Below are 19,244 nucleotides of genomic sequence, written 5' to 3'. Positions count from 1 at the left end.
GCTTTATAAATTTCACTTTCAATTGGTTTTGACTCTTACTAGGAATTGCATTTATTTATTGTAATAAACTCAACACGTACATAATTTTCAGGGGATAGAAATGTTGAATGGAAATACACATTCGATAAGCTTAGGGGTCTTAAATGCTGCTAGGGGTCTGCGTCCGAGTCCAAGTCCCATGTGCTGGGGCGGGTAGTCAATCAGTATATGTAAGCACGCCCGGTTGGAGCAGTGGCTGTAGGTGGATCCTTGACTAAAGCTAACCTATTTGGCTCTCATCTTTAGGAGTAAGTTGCCTTTTGTTTTCTTCATTTGTGACGGCTTTGGTCGTGTGGTGTTATGGATATATTAGCTGTAGCTTACGATGACCTGGTTACGGGTTACTGGTGCTGATGATGGTGCTGCGTTGGCTTTGCTGTTGCTGTGGTTACACTGCTGGTGATTGTTGTTAAATGCTTTGGTATGCTGGCGAGCGCAATAACGTTTATTGGTCATCCCTGAGGAATGTCGCCAACTGGTCGCGGTCACGCTGCAGCCAGGCCGCGTTGAGGCGGATGGTCTCCACCGCCTGGGATACAGTACGCTCGCAGCCGGGGATTTGATTGGCCTGCAAGAACTCTTCCACTTCTTTGGCGCGCTCCTCAGACGCGAAGTTCTCGATAAGATACTTAATCAGACGGGAAAGTAGAAAGCCACCCTGAAACCACAAATATATATATGAATATTTCAACCTATACAAAAATAAATTGTTTCACTCACCTGGTAGCGTTCCAGCAGCTGTTTGTTGTTCTCCTTAAAGAACTCCCAAGCCATGTCACGTCCCTTGGGGTTGATGGCCACGGCGACAATTACAAACACAGAGTCCTGAGCCCTCACTTCACTCTAAAAGGATAAATCGTTTAAATCAATGTTCCTCTTCTTCTGGAGTAAGGAGTACCCACCGACATGGCAAAGTCGATGACACGACGCAACAGCTTTAAGTCCCCGCAACAACCGAGAGCTCGCGAGATGCGGTCCTGCTCCTCGTGCAAATCGGTGGCCCTGTACAGATCAAGCATCTCATCGAAGATCTTTTCGTCGCCATCTTGCAGTACGGCCTTGTAGCAAGTGGTGCGCAGATCCGCCGGTAGCAGTTCTGTGCCGTTCACGTGTCTGCGGAAGCGGATTTTTGCCTCTTCGATGGTATCGCTGCTGCGGAAGGAGACCAGTCGTGTGAGCACCAGGCTCCTGAGCAAAGTGTCCAAGTGATTCTCCCCATCGCGTGGCTCCCAGCCAAGGCGATAGGCCACCGGCTCGTACAGATTCCGTCCGAAGCGATGGAAGTCCTCCATAAGATCGGTGTGCGAGATAAGAATGTGCAGATTGGTCAGCGAGTTGGTGATGGCAGTCCACACCGTGTAGTTCGTCTCGTTTCTGTACGAATCTACCAGAGCCAGAACATCGGCAGTACTTGCGTGACCCGCCTGCACCATGGCAAACATGTCATCGATCAATCCCAGGCGATCTAGAGGCGGCAGCTCCATCTTCTCCACTGCGGGCATCAGCTGTTCTAGCATTTCTTGCGAATAGCGGGTGCGATAGTAGCCCACTGTTCCCGGATTGATCTTGATCCAATCGTCCTCATCGACGTTGTCGAGGGTCACCTCCATTGAGGACTTGTCCAGCAGGAAGGTCTTGGCGATCCCTGTGGGATTCTTTGAGGTAGACACCGAAATGGGCACCACCCAGAGACAGTTCTCGTCCGCCTGCGAGCCATCAGCCGTAAACTTGCACTGCTTAAGGCGCAGCAGGCGTTGATTCTTGCTTGTTTGTTCTGACTCGACGCTAACCACCGGGAAGCCCTTGTGCTGTGTCCACGAGGTCATCACGTCGCTCACGTTCTTGGAGCTGGCTTCTTGCAGAGCAGCCCACAGGTCCTCGGTGCAGGTGTTTCCGTACTGATGACGAGTTAGGTACAGATTCATGCCCTTTCTGAAGGTATCCTCGCCGATGTAGTCGTGCAGCATGCGAATCACCGAGGCACCCTTGTTGTAGCTGATCTCATCGAAGATCTCGTCGATTTCGGACGGATGGCCCACAGGCACCTCGATGGGATGCGAGTTTTTCAGAGAGTCCAGCTCCAGGGCTCGCGTGTACATGTCTGTAACGAACTGCGTCCAGATGTCGTACTCCGGAAACAGGTGGTGTACGCAGAGGAACTCCACGAAAGAGGCATAGCCCTCGTTCAACCAAAGATGGGTCCACCACTCCATAGTTACCAGATTGCCTAAAGTTAAATGGATTGATTAGTAAGATAACTTTAGTTCTGAATGATTTAGTTCTCATGATTGTAAACAGAATCCGCCGGGGGATTACCCTTAAGCATTATATAAATGTCACCCAGAACTCATCCATTTTAAACATCAGAGTCAAGACATTGACACTAAAACCCTATTGGAGAATCGATTCCTAAGTCATCTGCATACCAAATTGAGTTTCAGGTGCTTCTGCGTCAGACGAGCTGAACTGAATACATCAGTGAATCACAAAAATCATCTTAAAGGCTTTGTAAAGACTGCTGGTGCATTTTAGGACAATCCCGCTGGTCGATGAAGGCAAACCTCCATTTCGTTGTTACCGGATATGGAAAGTAGTACTCACCGAACCACTGATGGGCAATCTCGTGACCCACTGTCAGCGCAATCGACTGCTTGCGCATCAGCGAGGTGTTCTTCGGGTCCACAAGCACGAAGGTCTCGCGGTAGGTGACCAGACCCCAGTTCTCCATGGCGCCGGCAGAGAAGTCAGAGATGGCGATGAGGTCCATCTTGGGCAACGGATAGGCGATGTTGAAGTAGTCCTTGTAGTACGGCAGCACCTTGGTGGCCACCTCCAGGGCGAAGGTGCCCTGCTCTCGTTTGCCAACGGGTGTGAAAACCCTGACGAGGACGCCATCGTCGGACTTGCCCTCGACATAGTCGTACTCGCCCACTACGACGGCCACCAGGTAGGTGGACATGATAGGCGTGCGGTCGAAACGCACTCGTCGCAGACCGTCAGGAAGGGAATCCTCCTTGATGACCGGCATGTTGGACAGAGCCACCCGGTCCTTGGGCACCACCAGTGTGATGTCGAAGGTAGCTTTGATGGCGGGCTCGTCCCAGCAGGGGAAGCAGCGACGGGCATCGGTGGCCTCGAACTGGGTGACGCCCGCAAAGCGCTCTTCGCCGTTCGGCCCGAAGTACTTGCTCCTGTAGAAGCCCTTCATCTTGTCGTTCAACTCGCCCGTGAAGGACATATGCAGTACGCCTTGAGTCTCCGCCGGAATCTCTTGGGCAAACTCCAGCGTGGCCGTCTCATTTTCTGCGGAATACACTATCTTCTCCGGCTTCAGTTTGCTGCACTCAAAGTGGAGCTCCACCGAATCGAGAACAATGTCCAGGGCATTCAGGGTTATCTGGGTAGTGGGCTCCTTGACCTGCAAGACAATCGTTAACAGTTAGGTGAGCAACCCGAAACTTTAAGCCCAAAACCAGTCAGCAGAAACAGTTAGCCGAGTTGGCCGACAAGAATGGCCAGAATCCACAAACAGTTACTTCAAGGTCGTAGAAATGCGGCTTTCTGGACTTTGTTGTAGGTTTCCGGCTTAAGCCAAGCGATCAAAGCGGTCAAAACGAGTTTTTGGCGAAAATTATACACTGACCAAGGGAGGATCCAACCGATTGAATCTCTAGTTTATGAACTAACTAATGGTATCGTAATCCTTTCACCCAACATTATCGGAATATTGAAGCCCGAAAAATATTACCAATTTGCATAAGCTCGCAGCTTGGACATATTTTTGTTGATTTATATGAATAACGAGTAAAGGCTTTTATAAGAGATGAATAATTTTGCACTTCATTGATATGTATCTTAAAAACATAATTAAAATTTTAAGTATTTAAACTATGCTTGTATTTTGATAGTAGCTCAGGTATTGGCAAGTTTTAGATACCCTTTTAAATATGAATTATCCTATTCTATTTTTCTTATATTATAGAACTTCATGTTATTTCTGTAAGTTTGTTTATAGATTTAGTTAAAAGCATTCAAGAGACCCTCCCATTTTGGTATTTAGGGAGAAGTAGCATTTTAGGCTGATCTCTGTTAAGTTAATCTTGGCTTTAGGGTATTAAAAGTGCGACTTATGAGTGGATTATCATTTCCGCTGCTGACGCAAACGAAACGTAAACAAAATCCACCGTTATGAGCGGCGTTCGCAAAAAGAGATTGTCTCGAATAAATTTTGCGCGGTACCCACGACTGCCATGTCCAATTCGCCAGTCATTCCTTCTGCCGACAAAGAAATCGCACTTCCTAGTGGGTGTACTCATATCCATATCTATATCTCTATATCTATCTGCCCAGCAGTCTGAGCGTTTGCTTGCATGCAAATTGCAGCGTAAAGAGAAATGTTAACAAGGAGAATGCCCGATCCGATCCGAAATATTTTTTGTCCACGTCAGGGGAAAAAGTTCGCACAATGAGGCGCAGAAAATAACAATGCGGGAAAAGTGAAAGTGGCTGAAGCGCAGAGAAATGGAAAGAGACGGAGGATACAGTCGCAACTCCCTAACTGAAACCGCTTACCCGATGGACCCCAATAAGTCTGTACTCACATTGACTTGCACCACGGTCTTGCCCGTAAAGGTGAACTCCTTGAGATTGGGCTGCAGGAGGAGCTCGTAGTGCCTTGGCACCACATTGGTGGGCAGCCTCTCGAACTTTGCCTTCTGGGCCATCTTGCGCTCCTGCTCCAACTGCTGCTCCTCGCTCAGTAACTGTGTGTGTGCCCGCCTGATCTGCTGATGGTTGCAACCTGGATGATGGCGATCCTGGCCTGGAATCACGTCCGCTGATGTGTGGGCGAGGATGGCGCGATACTGACTGCACAAATCTCCCAGCAAAGGAGCGTCACTGCTCTTCAGAGGAGCTCCAAGCGAAACGGAAGAGAAGTCCCTGTAGAACTGCTTTTGCACCTTCACAAATTGCTTCGACGAGATTAGCGCGTTGAGGTGGCCGCTTTCTGCTCGAAAAAGATGCTTTACTGAGGTGGTCTTATCTGCCGCTCCGCTGGGGTTCGGATTCGGCTGCTTCGGGGGGTTAACTGGAGCTGTCCGATAATAGTTAGCAACGATTCGGGGGGAGCTGTTGTTATCGCCTGTCGTTTTTAGTAGCAACAAAGGTGTTCTTGGGGTGTTTCTGGCGGGGAAGTGAAAACTCTGAGTATATCTGGCAGCTGGAAGTGAGAAAAGCTGGTTAGCACTGGGACACAAGCGTGAATTGCACTGATAAGCGTTGTTATTTGATTAGCTATCGAGTTTGCGGGGCGGGGTAAAGAGTATGGGGCAAGCGTTGGCAAACCTTCGCACAAATGCTGCTCAAAGTCGGAGTTTGCCTTGGCCAAGTCCAAGTTGAGTTTGCCCAGTTCTGCAAGAACAATTACTAGCTTATTAATTACCGATTCCAGGCGTACTCCGGACTTAATTTAGCGAAGAAAAAACGAACAATATGCGGCGGCAGCGAACAACACGCTTCGAGTGGCCCACTTGGAAAGTGGAACGACTGGAAGTGGGCCGCTCGACTGCCGATCAGCTGTTCCGCCGCCCACACAACCCGCTAAATGCCAAACTGCACTGACTTAAAACATTGTGTAATCACCGTTTTTTAACTTCCAAGCCTGCTTGGCCGTGCGAATACCGCCTTTCAGTGCATTTTTGTACATGACTTTGGACCGAAGAAGTTGCAAATGAAAATAAAAACAATAGCAGCAGCGCAACTCTACAACAGGCAGTGTGTAAAATGTGGCACACTTACCAGCACTGGCGACTAGATGCCAGCCGTTACTTTTAGTTTGAAAATATTTCTGTTATTCCTTATCTCGAAAGTCTGAATTTTGGCTTGCTGTAGTGGATTTAAAACACAAAATATGCTATGTGATTTTTGAGGCACAGGCAATGTGTTTTAAGTAGTTTTTCGCAAATAAACTATTAGTTTAGTAAAGAAACTGTATTTTAACGGTCGAGATGGGAGGTGGCGATAGATACTGCAAAGCATCGGAATACATCGATACATTTCGCAATCATATCTATGATTCCCCACCACTATATGCAACCTCCGATCAAATCAAGTGATTTTTGAAGTTAGTTTAAGAAATCTTGTCGGATCGAAAGGTCGTTAGCGGTTTCCGTGGCGCGTTCTTTGAAGCCCCATCCGAAAGTCCGTAAAAACAGCGCGCTGTTGTTTCCTATCCCCCGTTCGCGCAAATCCCCTTTCCAACTGGCCAGGCAACGGCAACTGCGGCCAGGCGCTTCCAATTCCCGCAACCTAACCATAAAGCCAGGCGATTGTGCAATCGCAGGTGTCCGTTGGCTATATAATCCACCTGTACAATGATCCGCATCCGTTTCGGAATGGATGTGCTGCTAGTTGTGCTACTTGCCACATGCCTGCTGACCCCTGCACATGGAACGCCACTGGAGTGGGGTAAGAGCAGCTTCCAGTGGGAATAGAGGTGGAAAAGAACAGTTGCGAGGAGCAGGAGCACCTGCCGGCCCGCTGGCAACCCTGGCGCTTAACCTTCATTTCACAGTCGACTTTCAGAATTAGAAATCAATTCGACATAAACAATGCACTCAGTGGAGTGGAGGTGGTCTTATGTAATCGCTTGACATTAGCAGCAGCATATTCCCGCACGCAAGTGTTCGTGCCCGCTATCAGCTGACTATCGGAGCTGCCCCGTCCGGAACGATTTCGCTTTTATCTCCTTTATCAGTGGCAGAGGCGCGCTTTTGCTATAAATGCACACGTCGCTTTTAACTGATAACTAATGGCCAAATTCTAATGCCAGATACTCATTGTTATTAGGCGTTATGTTGTTGTTGCGCTTTCCCCTGGAAACATTTCTCTCGCGCTCTCTTTCACTCTATTTACTTGGTTCAACGTGGCCGGCGAAAAGCAACCGTAAAATACAGTTGAACCTTCCCGAAATGCCGCTTTCCAAACTGGAAAATGTGTTGGGTAAAATTTAAATAACAATCTCTGTTACTTTGAACTCCATAAAATGAAATCTGCATTTTATTATACATTCGGAGTTCTTCAAGTTCCAACCGTTCCAATCTGGAAATCCTCTTTCCACCAGGTGAAGGTAAATATTTGAATTTGAAATTGATTCGAACTCCACGAAGACAGTCATTTTCTGGCAATGAATGGCAATCCCTAGCCACATGGTGGATGGTTCATCAGGGAGGAGTTGCACTGTACTCGGCATTTGCCACCACTCGAGCCGCCATGTGGCCGTATTACTTTGTCACGTATGCCACAGCACCGGGTTTGCCGGTTTGTTTAGATTTCGGGGACTGCTGGTGCTGCGATTTCTAAAATTTCGTTGGCACCGTGGGTTTCTGTTTCAAACGAAGAATTCGTAGCCCAGAGCCGCTGGGTGTATAACTTAAAACCCACTGGTGACTGTTTCGGAATTTCTGAATCGTAATCCGAGGCGAGAGATCCATTTAATTCCCATCTAATCGGGCGAGCACCGGGTTGCATGTGTAAATAAACCCAGAGGCATATTGAATGCGAACTGGAAACCCGATCTGGTCGCAACACACAGCATTATAGCCCACGTGCGAACTTTTCCGAAGCCTTTCCATTAGCACTTGATCGCATAAAGATAATGCTAATGGGTGGAAATCGCACCGTGACGCGATGAAAGCCACGCGAAAAGCCATATAGTACTGCCAAGAGATACCGGCTATTTCATGAGTTATATGGTCTGTTCATAAGAATTACTGACCGCACTTCTATCGGGCACTTCAAGTAGCCCATTGTAAATCACAATCACTTGAGATGTTGTCAGGAACAGGAGGAACAGGAGCAGTATATCCTAGAGTTCTTTCACAATTCACAATCACTTCAGTTGCTTAACTGATATGCTTAACAATATTCGTGACTTATAACATTCCACTCCGAGAAACGATATGATGATGCATTGCACGCAGAACTCCTATCAAAGTTGAAAAAACCAAATTTCACAAACAAAAAATTTCACTATAAAAGCATACTGATACTGTTATGGGGAAAAGCAACTGAATCTTATGAATAAAAACAACGATTTGATATAAATTACGATATTTGTAACTTTCAAATTGTGCTATTTAGAGTACGTAATTAGATTATTAAATTACATTATGTATGTTTTTAGGCCTTCAAGTAGTTAGTTCTGATAGTTAAAAATAAATTGGCTTGTTTAGGGTTGTTATTAGTGGTAGTAGATCAGATAGAGTAGCTCCGCCAATGAACTCGCCAATACGTTGGTATTAGCCAATCTAGCATTTTCTGCATCGATAAAAACGTTGACCTCAAACGAGAAGGTCAACGGAAAAGTTCGTTCGCAACTCCGAATCGAGTGGTAAATGCTGGCCGGGCTTTGTTTTTCGCAGCTCTTTTTACAACCATCGATAATTGGCCAGCTTTTGAGACATATATGCATGAATCATGAATAACCAATAACTATGTTCGTGGCTCTGCAACTAGGATTTTCATTATAACCCACGATACTATAACTTGTTTGTCTGTTGTGTAAGGTTTGTCTTGGTTTCGGTCGGCATTCTGCCCCGCGACAGTGACCTAGAAATGTTTTTTGGCCATTAAGCTAGGGCCAGGTCGTCGTTGATGGATAATCGATCTGATCGATTGGTTATGGGGTCATTGCTTAAGGAACTGCTACTGTCACAACACCTGCGACACAACCTGCCACATCCAATCCGATGCGGAACTGCTGCCATTTCGGATTCTGTTCCGCCAGCTGCAGTTTTTCCATTTCCGCGAGCGTTGAAGTTGGAGGCAGCTAGTCAGGATTGTTTGCATGGCAGCAGGTGTCGCATTTGTGCCCACCTGCCTGGCTAATTAAACAAACGACACGCCCCCCAGAACGCTGGCAACAGGTTCTGCGATCTCGTTTGGGATTTGGAACTCGGGGGGAAGTGCGGGCGAAGTCAGATTTCGGATTATCAAATCTGACCACCATTATTTTGCACACCGAACCCGGGGCGGCCATGTTTTTGTGTACAAATTTCAAGGTTGCTATTGATTAGGGAGCTGATACTGAAGTAAGAATGCTTCAGGCTTCAGGTGTTTCTGTACTAAGAGCGTAATTATACATTAAAATGCATCGGAGACAGCTTAAAGTGGCTATTAAACAGGTCGTTACATCCACTGATTCAGCGTATCCATATTTTAATTTATTAGCCCTTAAATCAGATAGCAGCAATAGCCTTGAATGACGCTATAGAAGATCCCAGGTGATTATGGCTGGCAGGTCAAAAGATTGACGTTACGTATCGAGGGATTTCCCTGGGCTTTTGCAGGTTGACGTCTTCAGATCCTCGTCGCCTGCTGCTCACTAATTTACAACGCCTTATCAGTCTAGACTCTAGACCTTAGGCACATTTTAGGTTCTGATGGCTTGGAACTGGCCGCATTAAGTAATCAATTAATATAAATGAAACGCAGTTCATTGGGCATTCATTGCCTGAATATTGTTGCGAAAATTCAATTCCAGTCGCAGTTTCCTCAAATGGCGAGGCCTGATTGGAATTCGCGACACTTTTGGCAACTTTGATGCCAGTCGACGGGGGCTCGACGATTCGGAGCCTTTGCCCACTGATTGAGCTTAATTTCCGCAATAAAGCACGGGGTCTTACTCCTATCGATGCGGCGGAGTGATGATATCTGGCACGTTGGCCCATTCCGCATGCCTTCCGAAAACTATTTTCGATTTTCGCAAAATCATATCTAATTGTAGATTAGATTAGTGAGATATATGTATTCACTCGATTATCCTAACATTATTAATGATCTACGCTACCAAGACCACGCCTCATGGCAGTGAATCACCATATTTATCACGTAGCTGTCATCAAAGTGATCGGTCGATAAATAAGTCCGGCTGGGAAAACTAGTTGGTTTCCCCTATTGAGCCCCTTCAGCGATCGATAAAACTAATTCAAACACCAAACAGTGGGCTATCCTTTAACCGTCTAAATAATGTTGTTATCTTCTTGCAGACTTCGCCGTCACGCTGAGGACGAAGATCCAGTTCATGGACAGTTCCTGGCAGACGATAGCCACCGCCGCCCACGAGTTCGACGAGCTGTCCGCCCTGACCTTTGATGAGTCGGAGGAGCTGATCTACTTCAATGACCTGAAGCACCGCAATGGCAGCATATTCTCCCTGAAACGGGATCTCATAGCCGCCAACCACGTGGCGGAGCAAACGATCGCACGCACGGGTAATGAGTCGGTGGGAGGACTGGCCTACGACCCACTGAACATGAACCTCTTCTGGTCGGACACCGAGCAGAGGAAGATCTTCTTCGCCCCCATCCACGGCTCCGTGACGCCCAAGGTTCTGGTGGATCTGAGCGCGGAGGGTGGACGACCAGATGGCGTGGCCGTCGATGTGTGCCGCCGCAAGCTGTACTGGACGAACTCGAACGTCACGCATCCCACCGTGGAGAGGATCAATCTGGATGGCAGCAATAGGACCGTGATCATCAACTCCGATATCGATATGCCCAGGGGAATCGTGGTGGATCAGCTGTCGGATCGCCTCTTCTGGATTGACGACCTGAAGGGCGTGTTCTTCTCGGTAGAGAGCTGCAAGCTGGACGGTTCCGATCGTCAGGTGGTGCTGAAGGACAAGCACCACGAGCCCCTTAACCTGGCCGTGACCAACGATGCGATCTACTGGACGGATCGTACTACCAGGGCCGTTTGGAGCCACCCGAAAGTGCCGGTGATCAAGGTTACCACCACTAGCAAGCCAGAGGAGGAGGATTCCACTGACTCCACGGACTTCAAGGACCCGGAGCCGGTGGCCGAGGACTGTCCGCTGGTGCGCGTTGCCAATCTTAGCGAGGAAGCGCGAGGAATTGTGGTCCGCACCGGCTTCTACCAGAGACTGCAGAAGGACCACCACTGCGCCAGCATCGTGCGGAAGGTGAAGGAGCGCGTGGTCGAGCAGAACAGGAAGTTCGAAATACGCTCAATGCTGGACCAAAAGATAAAGGTACTGGAGGACGAGCGTTGCATGAACGGCGGCGAGTACAGGGCTGCCACGGATCTGTGCATCTGTCCGACTGGCTTCAAGGGATCCCGTTGCGAGATCCGCGAGTGCCACAACTACTGCGTCCACGGCACATGCCAGATGTCGGAGTTGGCCTACCCCAAGTGCTACTGCCAGCCGGGATTCACGGGCGAGCGCTGTGAGTTGAGCGTGTGCTCCGGACTGTGCCTCAATGGTGGTCACTGTCGGGTGTCCAAGGACGAGAACGAAGCGCCCAGCTGTGAGTGTCCAGCCAAGTTTGGAGGAGCTCGCTGCGAGCAGAACTCCACGGAGATCTGCTCCCTTTTCTGCCGTCTGTTGAAGCACGAGCCGGAGATGTATGTGCCCTTCGGCTGTCACAGCATGTAAGTGTGCTATACCAATGAATTCCCAGACGGATCTAGCTAATTTTTCATCTTTCCACCCTGTCAGCTGTGAGGAACTGGCGCAAGACAACAGCACCAACATTGCTGTTCCGCAGTACGAGCATTTGGAGGTGTGCCTTACGCCCAGAGTGTGGACCAGCAGCGTGATCATCATCCTCGTCGTGGGCATCGTTTCTAGCCTGCTGCTAGTGGCTGTGATCGTTCACGGCATCCGTCGCCTGTACAAACCCAAGCGCCCACGCATCAGGAAGACCTTTGTGGTTCGGAAGCAGGCCAGAACCAACTCGGCAGGAGACACTCCGCTCACCAACCGCCCACTGGCCACCGAGCAGTGCGAGATCACGATAGAGAACTGCTGCAACATGAACATCTGCGAAACTGTAAGCATACTGGGCATGTTTGTGAGGAAATTTCTTTAACTAGCTTACCATTTCGCAGCCCTGTTTCGACCCAAAGCTGGTGGAGCAGACGCTGTCCAAGTCCAGCTGCAAGGAGGACAAGAAGATACTCATCCACAACATGGAGGATGACCTGTACTAGGGCGCGGCGGACGGACGGACATCCACCTGCGCCCCAAAACTGAACCTTGTGATAGTCGTCGTCGTCGAGTGCGGATTTGGTGTATTCGAGCTTGAAAAGCTGCTGCCCGCCCGGCCCTCGACCCCGTTAGCCGCCAAGGTGCTCACCCAGGCAACCAGCAACTAGAAACCAATTACCAACCAGCCACAGCAATGTGCAACCAGCAACAGCAGCCTAATACTTAACACTCGCCTGGGACACTTAACACTCGCCAAACCAAACCATTTACTTAAGCCGAAGCAACATTTTTACTTAGCGATCTTCGGTCTCGTTAATTTATTCGTAGGATCATTTTACGCCAGAATTAGGATTTTAGCTCAAAGCAGCATCATTTTTGGATTTTTAATTTCTTAATTTTTATTCGGTTTCACTTTGAATACGTCATGTTGAAATGAATGCAAGTCGCGCGACTGACATTAGCTTTAAAAACGGATTACGCACGGATAACAAGAGCCTGTAGATCTTAAGCAGCCACAAGACCATTGCGATTGTGATGATTACACCCGGATCTGTTGTAATTAGCCCTATCAAGTGCGTCATTGTGCACTTTCCTTTTCCCCGTGTTGTGAAAAAAACTTCGCTACTACTAAAACAAAAGAAAAACCCCCCTCCAAATGCGCGATATCTTGGCTTATCTGGCGATAATTTGAACAACCATCTCCATCATGCACTACTGCTGAAGATTCAGAGAAAAAGAACCAAAAACAGAGGGGCAAACTCTCACAGGAAGACCGAGAGTTGTATATATTAAAGCATAGTTTAATTTTAGTCGTAGTCCTTAAGAAAAGGGTTGAATAAAGAAAAACTACATGCAGTTGTAATTGAATAACCGGTGCGCTTACTTGCAGTTTGGCATTAGTCACTCGAGAACGTCATCTTTCCAAAATAGAAGTTAAGAGGTGTCACTTTTTTTTCAGTGCAATTTTGTCCTTTTTTCACACTTACACTTGGCATCTTCTGAACTATGAACTTCACTTAGTTGGCCAAACTAATATTTTTCGGACTGAGTTCCGTTTGCGATTTACTCGGGAATTTTTCACTTAGCAGTGTGGCATTGCTTGCACATCCAACTAAAAAGTTTATAACCGAACGTACATTGGGGTGATTCCATTTAATTTTTAAGCCACACAGTTTTTTAATTTAAAATTTTACAATTTGTTCGTATGTTTTTACGAAATGGTTGTTTGGATACTCATATATGATATAAATTGAACTAATAATTGTTGTAAAATGATTTGCTAAATTAATAATATATATGCCTTAATTTTATCGAGTTTAAATTTTAAAATGGCAATTTCCCCACAGTTACTAAAAACCTATCGGCTATTAGAGTAGCCAGATAGCTCAACTTTGCTATCGAATAATCGAAGAGTGAAGCAATCGACGCGAAGTGCCACCACTAGTTCGTATCCATCTTGACAAAAAATTTTGCAAGCGCATAAAATTAAACAATTTATAGCGTTGTAGACAACAAATCGCCACTAGAATAACTGGAAAAAAGCAAACATGGTTAGTACTAGGCAAACGCGACGTACTTGCTCCGCAGCAGAGACTTTTTCCCGCGCACCAAACCGAACATTGCGTCTTTCGTTTTCCCGTGAAATTTGCGCATTTTTTCGGTACTTTCGCAGCGGCGTTGCAGCGAACGCTCTTGGGCGGCATAAGGGTTAAGGGGCATGTGGATGGCGACGGGTGGAGGTTACCGCGGAGCACCCCGTCGTGACCTTGCCTCCATTGGGGACTACGACGTCACAGCTGCCAGCCCCGGCGGGTAGATACACATCCGAATTAACACCACGCGCTCCCGCACCTCCGATTCGCTCTCCATGGAAGTGGAAGTGGAAGTACAGCCCTTTGGAACTTCGGCACGCGGATTTTACCTGCGGGTGGAACGGGAAAGTGACTGACCATAAGGTCATTTGGAATCCGGAAAAAACATCTGCTGTTTTTGTTGTTTAAGCTAGGTTATCTGTTATCTTTTACCTTTTTGCAAACTGTTTGTTTACTGGGGTAGCGAACTGCTCTGCAAGGGTCTCAAAATCTAGAAAAAACAATATTGTAACCCGGTGTGTCTCTTCTGTTACAGGGAAGCAACGACAGAGCATCGAGATCGCCGCGTTCGGATGATCAGCGCGAGATCAGCGACATGCCGGCCACCAAAAGAACGCGCTCCGACTCGGGTGAGTTTCCCAGCTGTTCGTCTATAAATAACTATGTATGATGGAATGATAGTGCCGCGGCGATCAGCACATCGCCCCCAAAAACATGTTGTGTGTGTCTGGCAATGAATGAGCTTGGCACGTACATACATACACATATGTGGCACGTAGGTTTCAATCGACAGTGCAACAGTCCACGGAATACGGAGTCCTCGAGGAGCCGGCCTTCCAAATTGTATTGTATTATTTCGGTTGTCCAAGCATAAAACATAAGCACATCTTATATTTTCTCTCCCACTTGTACTTGTACTACTCTACTCTACTACTCTACTCTACTCCGTTGCATCCAGGGGCAGCACTGACGCCACTAAATAATCGGTTTTTCTTTTTGTTCTGCTTAAGTAATTGCAGACTTCATAAACGCACGATGAACTCTAACTCAGACTGTGAGGTGTGAGGTGAGGTGAGAGTCAAACAAATCGATTTGAGAGTCAGTCTATCGCCAAAAGTCGAAAAGGGCGCGCTCCCCAGTCGATAGAGCAAAAGCAAGCAAAAGCATATACGTGTGCTAAATAACGAAAGCGAATGCAAGCGAGAAAGCGCAATGAAATGCGTATTGTTCATAAATCTAGGGCATCAGTGAGTCCAAGTCCCGGTCCCGAAAACGAAAACGAACCGATACGTTAAGAAACGAGTCGACGGATCGCCAGAACTAATCCAAAATCCATATATGTATAACTTTTATCTCTCTCTTTCTCTTTCTTCTATATTTCTCTTTTTTAGTTATCGTAAGCGTTTTTCTCCTTTTAAGTTTGTTCCGCCTAAGACTAAGTTTAATCAAGATCGAAATCGAGGTTCGCGTATTCGAGATCGAGAGAGAGATGACCAATTAGATAACTCCACTACTACTCCACTACCAATCTACTACCAATCTGCTACTACTACTATCAATCAGCCACAAAACAGCCCAACCAGAACATCGACATTAATCCGCTTCTAACCACCTCGCCACCACGTCGTCGTGTGCCGCCAGCCGATCGGGGACCGACCCGATCCCGATCCCGATCCTGATCCTGTTTGAGATTCTGAGTCTGGCTCCGGTCCTGTCCTGGTTGCATTTACATTAAGTACCAATGATTTTGTGTTTTGTCCTAGCTAGCTAGCAGATCAGATCAGATCGGATCAAATCGAGCGTCCGTCCAGTCATGCGTCCGTGTATTCTAGCAAATGGGGCACTAAACACTCAATCCTGCTCGATCCGCTGCCAATCGCCCGATCTTCCCGATCGCCATCCGCATCTAGCAATCACTAACTCACGAGCCTTGCTCTCGTAAGCGAATCATTAACCGTGGGTAGAGGACAGCTTTTTGTATGTAGGTAGGGCGGTGGAGAAGCTAACCAACTTAAACATATTGTTGCTCTTATTATCGTTTCAGCGTCTTGTTTTCTTTTTTTTATTTTTCTCTTTTTATCACTGAGCAATGTAAAATGTGTGTGACCCTTCTTCAAGTCAGTTACCACGCCCCAACTCATGGAAATCGATTACGAAACGAATACGAATACGAAACCGCACCTAAGGTTGCTTATAATTTCTAATTTTTATAAACTACTCGCCAGAACGGAGCTGGGCACACGCGAGATCGCGAGATCGGGAGATCGTTAGATCGGCCAATTCGCGCCTTCTTTCTGGACGGGATTGCCCGGATGTCCCGCCGTGTGCCCAGTTCGGTTTGTGTGTCGGCGGATGAATTTTGATTTGATACGCATACACACACACTACTCGACACATTAACTCCTATTTATGTATATTTAATATCCACACACTTGAATCACATCACATACACTACGTATCTCAATCAATTGCCTACCGATAAGCGAATATGTTTTATTTGACGGGAGCTCTCTCCTTTTATTCTTGCATTTTCCAGCCTTGACAAATAAATGACAAAAACTCAAGCCCCTCTGCATAAACGATAGACTCATAGACTCTCTCATCCAACGCAAATCGAACAAGAAAGCCAAAGCATTAACCTTAAGTATGCAGTATCCAATATTGAAAAAAAAAAAGATTGTGACCATAATAGCGACTGCCCATCGATAGATACGCGCTCCAAACACCCAAATGATCCGCTCGTGGAGCCACTATATGATTAACAATTTGTTTTCTTATTTTTTCTTTTTTGTCTTCATCTTTCTTGCAGGCAGCAGGCAGTTTTTGTCTTTATTTAAGCGGTTTCAAACGCAATCTCTTGACCAATTGTCAATTGTCTGACCCACTTTGCCTTCGGAAAAGACAAAGAAAACCAAGAATGAAAATCAATCAATCGAACAAGTCAAATGAAAAGTCGAATCGAATCGAATCGAATCCCAATCAAATTGCATAGCTGATGATCAACTGAAACGAACCCCCTCCCACTATAAGATGCACTAATCCCTCTTCCCAATTCTAGGCAAGTCCACGGATTCGAAAATTCCCTACCTTTCGCAGCCCCTGTACGACCTCAAGCAGACGGGCGATGTCAAATTCGGTCCGGGCACCCGATCGGCGCTCCTCGGCCTCCTGGGCGGCGCCCTGCCCAAGCTCTCCTCGGAGCAGCACGACCTGGTCAGCAAGGCCAAGAAGTACGCCATGGAGCAGAGCATCAAGATGGTGCTCATGAAGCAGACACTGGCCCACCAGCAGCAGCAACTGGCCACGCAGCGCACGCAGGTTCAGCGACAACAGGCACTGGCTCTCATGTGCAGGTGAGTTGGTTAGATACTAGTATTAGTTCCACTGGGTGCCATGATGTAAACTCTGTAAATGTCTTGCGAAGATTGGGTTCCACTGCTGCAGCTCCGCGTTACTGGAGGCAGTCGATGGTGCTTTACTCACTGTGCGCTCTTAGCTGATAAGATCTGACCACACAAACTCCTTTCACTTTATCCTCTCCTAAACATTGAGTACTACTAACTCAGCGCCTTTTCCTTCCTCTTCAGAGTCTACGTGGGCAGCATTTCGTTCGAGCTCAAGGAGGACACAATTCGTGTGGCCTTCACTCCCTTCGGCCCCATCAAATCAATCAACATGTCCTGGGATCCCATCACGCAAAAGCACAAGGGATTCGCGTTCGTGGAGTATGAGATACCCGAGGGCGCACAGCTGGCGCTGGAACAGATGAACGGAGCCCTGATGGGGGGCAGGAACATCAAGGTAGGCCGACCCAGTAACATGCCACAGGCCCAGCAGGTGATCGACGAGGTGCAGGAGGAGGCCAAGAGCTTCAACCGCATCTACGTGGCCTCCATCCATCCCGACCTGTCCGAGGAGGACATCAAGAGCGTCTTCGAGGCCTTCGGCCCGATCCTCTACTGCAAGCTGGCCCAGGGCACTTCCCTTCACACGCACAAGGGCTACGGCTTCATCGAGTACGCCAACAAACAGGCCATGGACGAGGCAATCGCCAGCATGAATCTCTTTGATTTGGGAGGTCAGCTTCTGAGGTGAGTGTGTTGCTCATAGAAAAGTATGGGCGGAATATCTAATGCATATGCTTTTTAACAGAGTGGGTCGATCTATTACGCCGCCGAATGCCCTGGCCTGTCCCACAACGAACTCCACGATGCCCACGGCTGCGGCAGTGGCTGCAGCGGCAGCAACGGCAAAGATCCAGGCCCTGGATGCGGTGGCCAGCAATGCGGTTCTCGGCTTGTCGCAGAACACACCTGTCATGGCAGCTGGAGCAGTGGTCACCAAGGTGGGGGCAATGCCAGTGGTTTCGGCAGCCACCTCGGCGGCTGCTCTGCATCCTGCTTTGGCCCAAGCCGCTCCTGCTCTTCTGCCGCCCGGAATATTCCAGGCACCAACTCCCGTGGCTCCCAGTTTGCTTGGAGTTCCTGCTGGCCTGCAACCTCTACAGGCGGTGGTGCCCACTCTTCCGCCGCCCGCCCTTCTGGCCACACCCACCCTGCCCATGACGGTCGGCGGCGTTGGCGTGGGCATAGTGCCCACTGTGGCCACTCTGGCGGCAGCGGAGGCCAGCAATGGAGCTGCAGCTGCTGCCGCCCTCTCTGCCGCTGCGAACAATGCCGCTGTCACGGCAGCAAACCTCTCGGAGAACATCAAGAAGGCGCACGAGAAGCAGCAGGAGGAGCTGCAGAAGAAGCTGATGGATGAGGGCGACGTGCAGACGCTGCAGCAGCAGGAGAACATGTCCATCAAGGGCCAGAGCGCGCGGCAGTTGGTGATGCAGCGACTGATGCGGCCGGTGGACTCACGTGTAATCATCCTGCGAAACATGGTCGGACCCGAGGATGTGGACGAGACCCTGCAGGAGGAGATCCAGGAGGAGTGCAGTAAATTCGGCACCGTCAGCCGCGTGATCATCTTCAACGAGAAGCAGACGGAGAACGAGGACGACGACGAGGCGGAGATAATCGTGAAGATCTTCGTGGAGTTCTCGGCAGGAGCGGAGGCCATGCGGGGCAAGGAGGCACTCGACGGCCGGTTCTTCGGCGGCCGGAGAGTGGTGGCCGAGCTCTACGACCAGGGCATCTTCGATCAGGGAGATCTGTCCGGTTAGAAGGGGGAGCTATCTGATTTGCATGTTGCTCCCACATTTGTTCTATCATTTTTTACGTAGCACCTAAAACGCAACGATGCAAGTTTATTTATTACGCCAGTCTGAAAGCCACGGCACGGCAGCTGGATTATAAAATACGATTATGATGATTATGATGATTCTGCAACGCAGTGATTTAGTCTTAAAGAAGTATCCCTACAGCGAGGGAAGCAAATGTCGGTTTTTTTCGCATTATCGGAGCAAGAAAACCACAAATTAGAACCCAGGCAAGCACGCCGCCGCCGACTAACAATGTGTAAATTTACATTTGATTAATTTCAGCGCTTAACTTACAAAATAAACTATAGTTTCCAATTCAAGTGTGTGTTTTTCTTGGCTGTGACATTAAATAGTTGCATATCTTAACTGTTAGCCTTATTTTTGCATTTAT

The 19,244-nt window shown here is 48.1% G+C and overlaps 3 protein-coding genes across 11 annotated transcripts; 2 read left to right on the top strand and 1 right to left on the bottom strand.

Annotated features, from left to right (window-relative positions):
- Positions 1 to 22: 22 nt before the first annotated feature.
- LOC6736351 (puromycin-sensitive aminopeptidase) lies at positions 23 to 5,831 on the bottom strand. Of its 2 annotated transcripts, XM_016170618.3 has the most exons (7): positions 5,683 to 5,830; positions 5,386 to 5,451; positions 4,641 to 5,260; positions 2,641 to 3,457; positions 942 to 2,266; positions 760 to 882; positions 23 to 697 (listed from the first exon to the last, which is right to left on the bottom strand). In XM_016170618.3, the coding sequence occupies exons 1-7, from the start codon at positions 5,744 to 5,746 to the stop codon at positions 485 to 487; spliced, it is 3,228 nt and encodes a 1,075-aa protein (XP_016029825.1). In that variant the 5' UTR covers positions 5,747 to 5,830; the 3' UTR covers positions 23 to 484. The 2 variants fall into 2 exon arrangements, with proteins under 2 accessions (XP_016029825.1, XP_016029829.1); XM_016170622.3 differs by lacking the exon at positions 5,386 to 5,451 and having other exon boundaries at positions 5,683 to 5,831.
- Positions 5,832 to 6,096: 265 nt separating this feature from the next.
- Positions 6,097 to 12,914, top strand: LOC6736350 (protein cueball). The gene is made up of 4 exons (XM_002083190.4): positions 6,097 to 6,507; positions 10,089 to 11,493; positions 11,561 to 11,894; positions 11,953 to 12,914. Exons 1-4 carry the CDS (start codon positions 6,414 to 6,416, stop codon positions 12,052 to 12,054), a joined length of 1,935 nt encoding a protein of 644 aa, XP_002083226.1. The 5' UTR covers positions 6,097 to 6,413; the 3' UTR covers positions 12,055 to 12,914.
- A 532-nt stretch (positions 12,915 to 13,446) lies between these two features.
- Positions 13,447 to 19,173, top strand: LOC6736349 (poly(U)-binding-splicing factor half pint). 8 transcript variants are annotated; one of them, XM_016170493.3, is made up of 5 exons: positions 13,447 to 13,602; positions 14,180 to 14,273; positions 16,703 to 16,997; positions 17,232 to 17,735; positions 17,797 to 19,173. In XM_016170493.3, exons 1-5 carry the CDS (start codon positions 13,600 to 13,602, stop codon positions 18,812 to 18,814), a joined length of 1,914 nt encoding a protein of 637 aa, XP_016029819.1. In that variant the 5' UTR covers positions 13,447 to 13,599; the 3' UTR covers positions 18,815 to 19,173. The 8 variants fall into 8 exon arrangements, with proteins under 8 accessions (XP_016029819.1, XP_044779006.1, XP_016029823.1 ...); XM_044923071.1 differs by lacking the exon at positions 13,447 to 13,602 and adding an exon at positions 14,664 to 14,715 and having other exon boundaries at positions 14,179 to 14,273; XM_039294118.2 differs by lacking the exon at positions 13,447 to 13,602 and adding an exon at positions 14,655 to 14,715.
- Positions 19,174 to 19,244: the final 71 nt, after the last annotated feature.

This window comes from Drosophila simulans, chromosome 3L (assembly GCF_016746395.2).
Source record: "Drosophila simulans strain w501 chromosome 3L, Prin_Dsim_3.1, whole genome shotgun sequence".
Lineage (NCBI taxonomy): Eukaryota > Metazoa > Arthropoda > Insecta > Diptera > Drosophilidae > Drosophila > Drosophila simulans.
The sequence above is the reverse complement of the archived record's forward strand: the minus strand, read 5'-3'. Positions and strand labels throughout refer to the sequence as shown.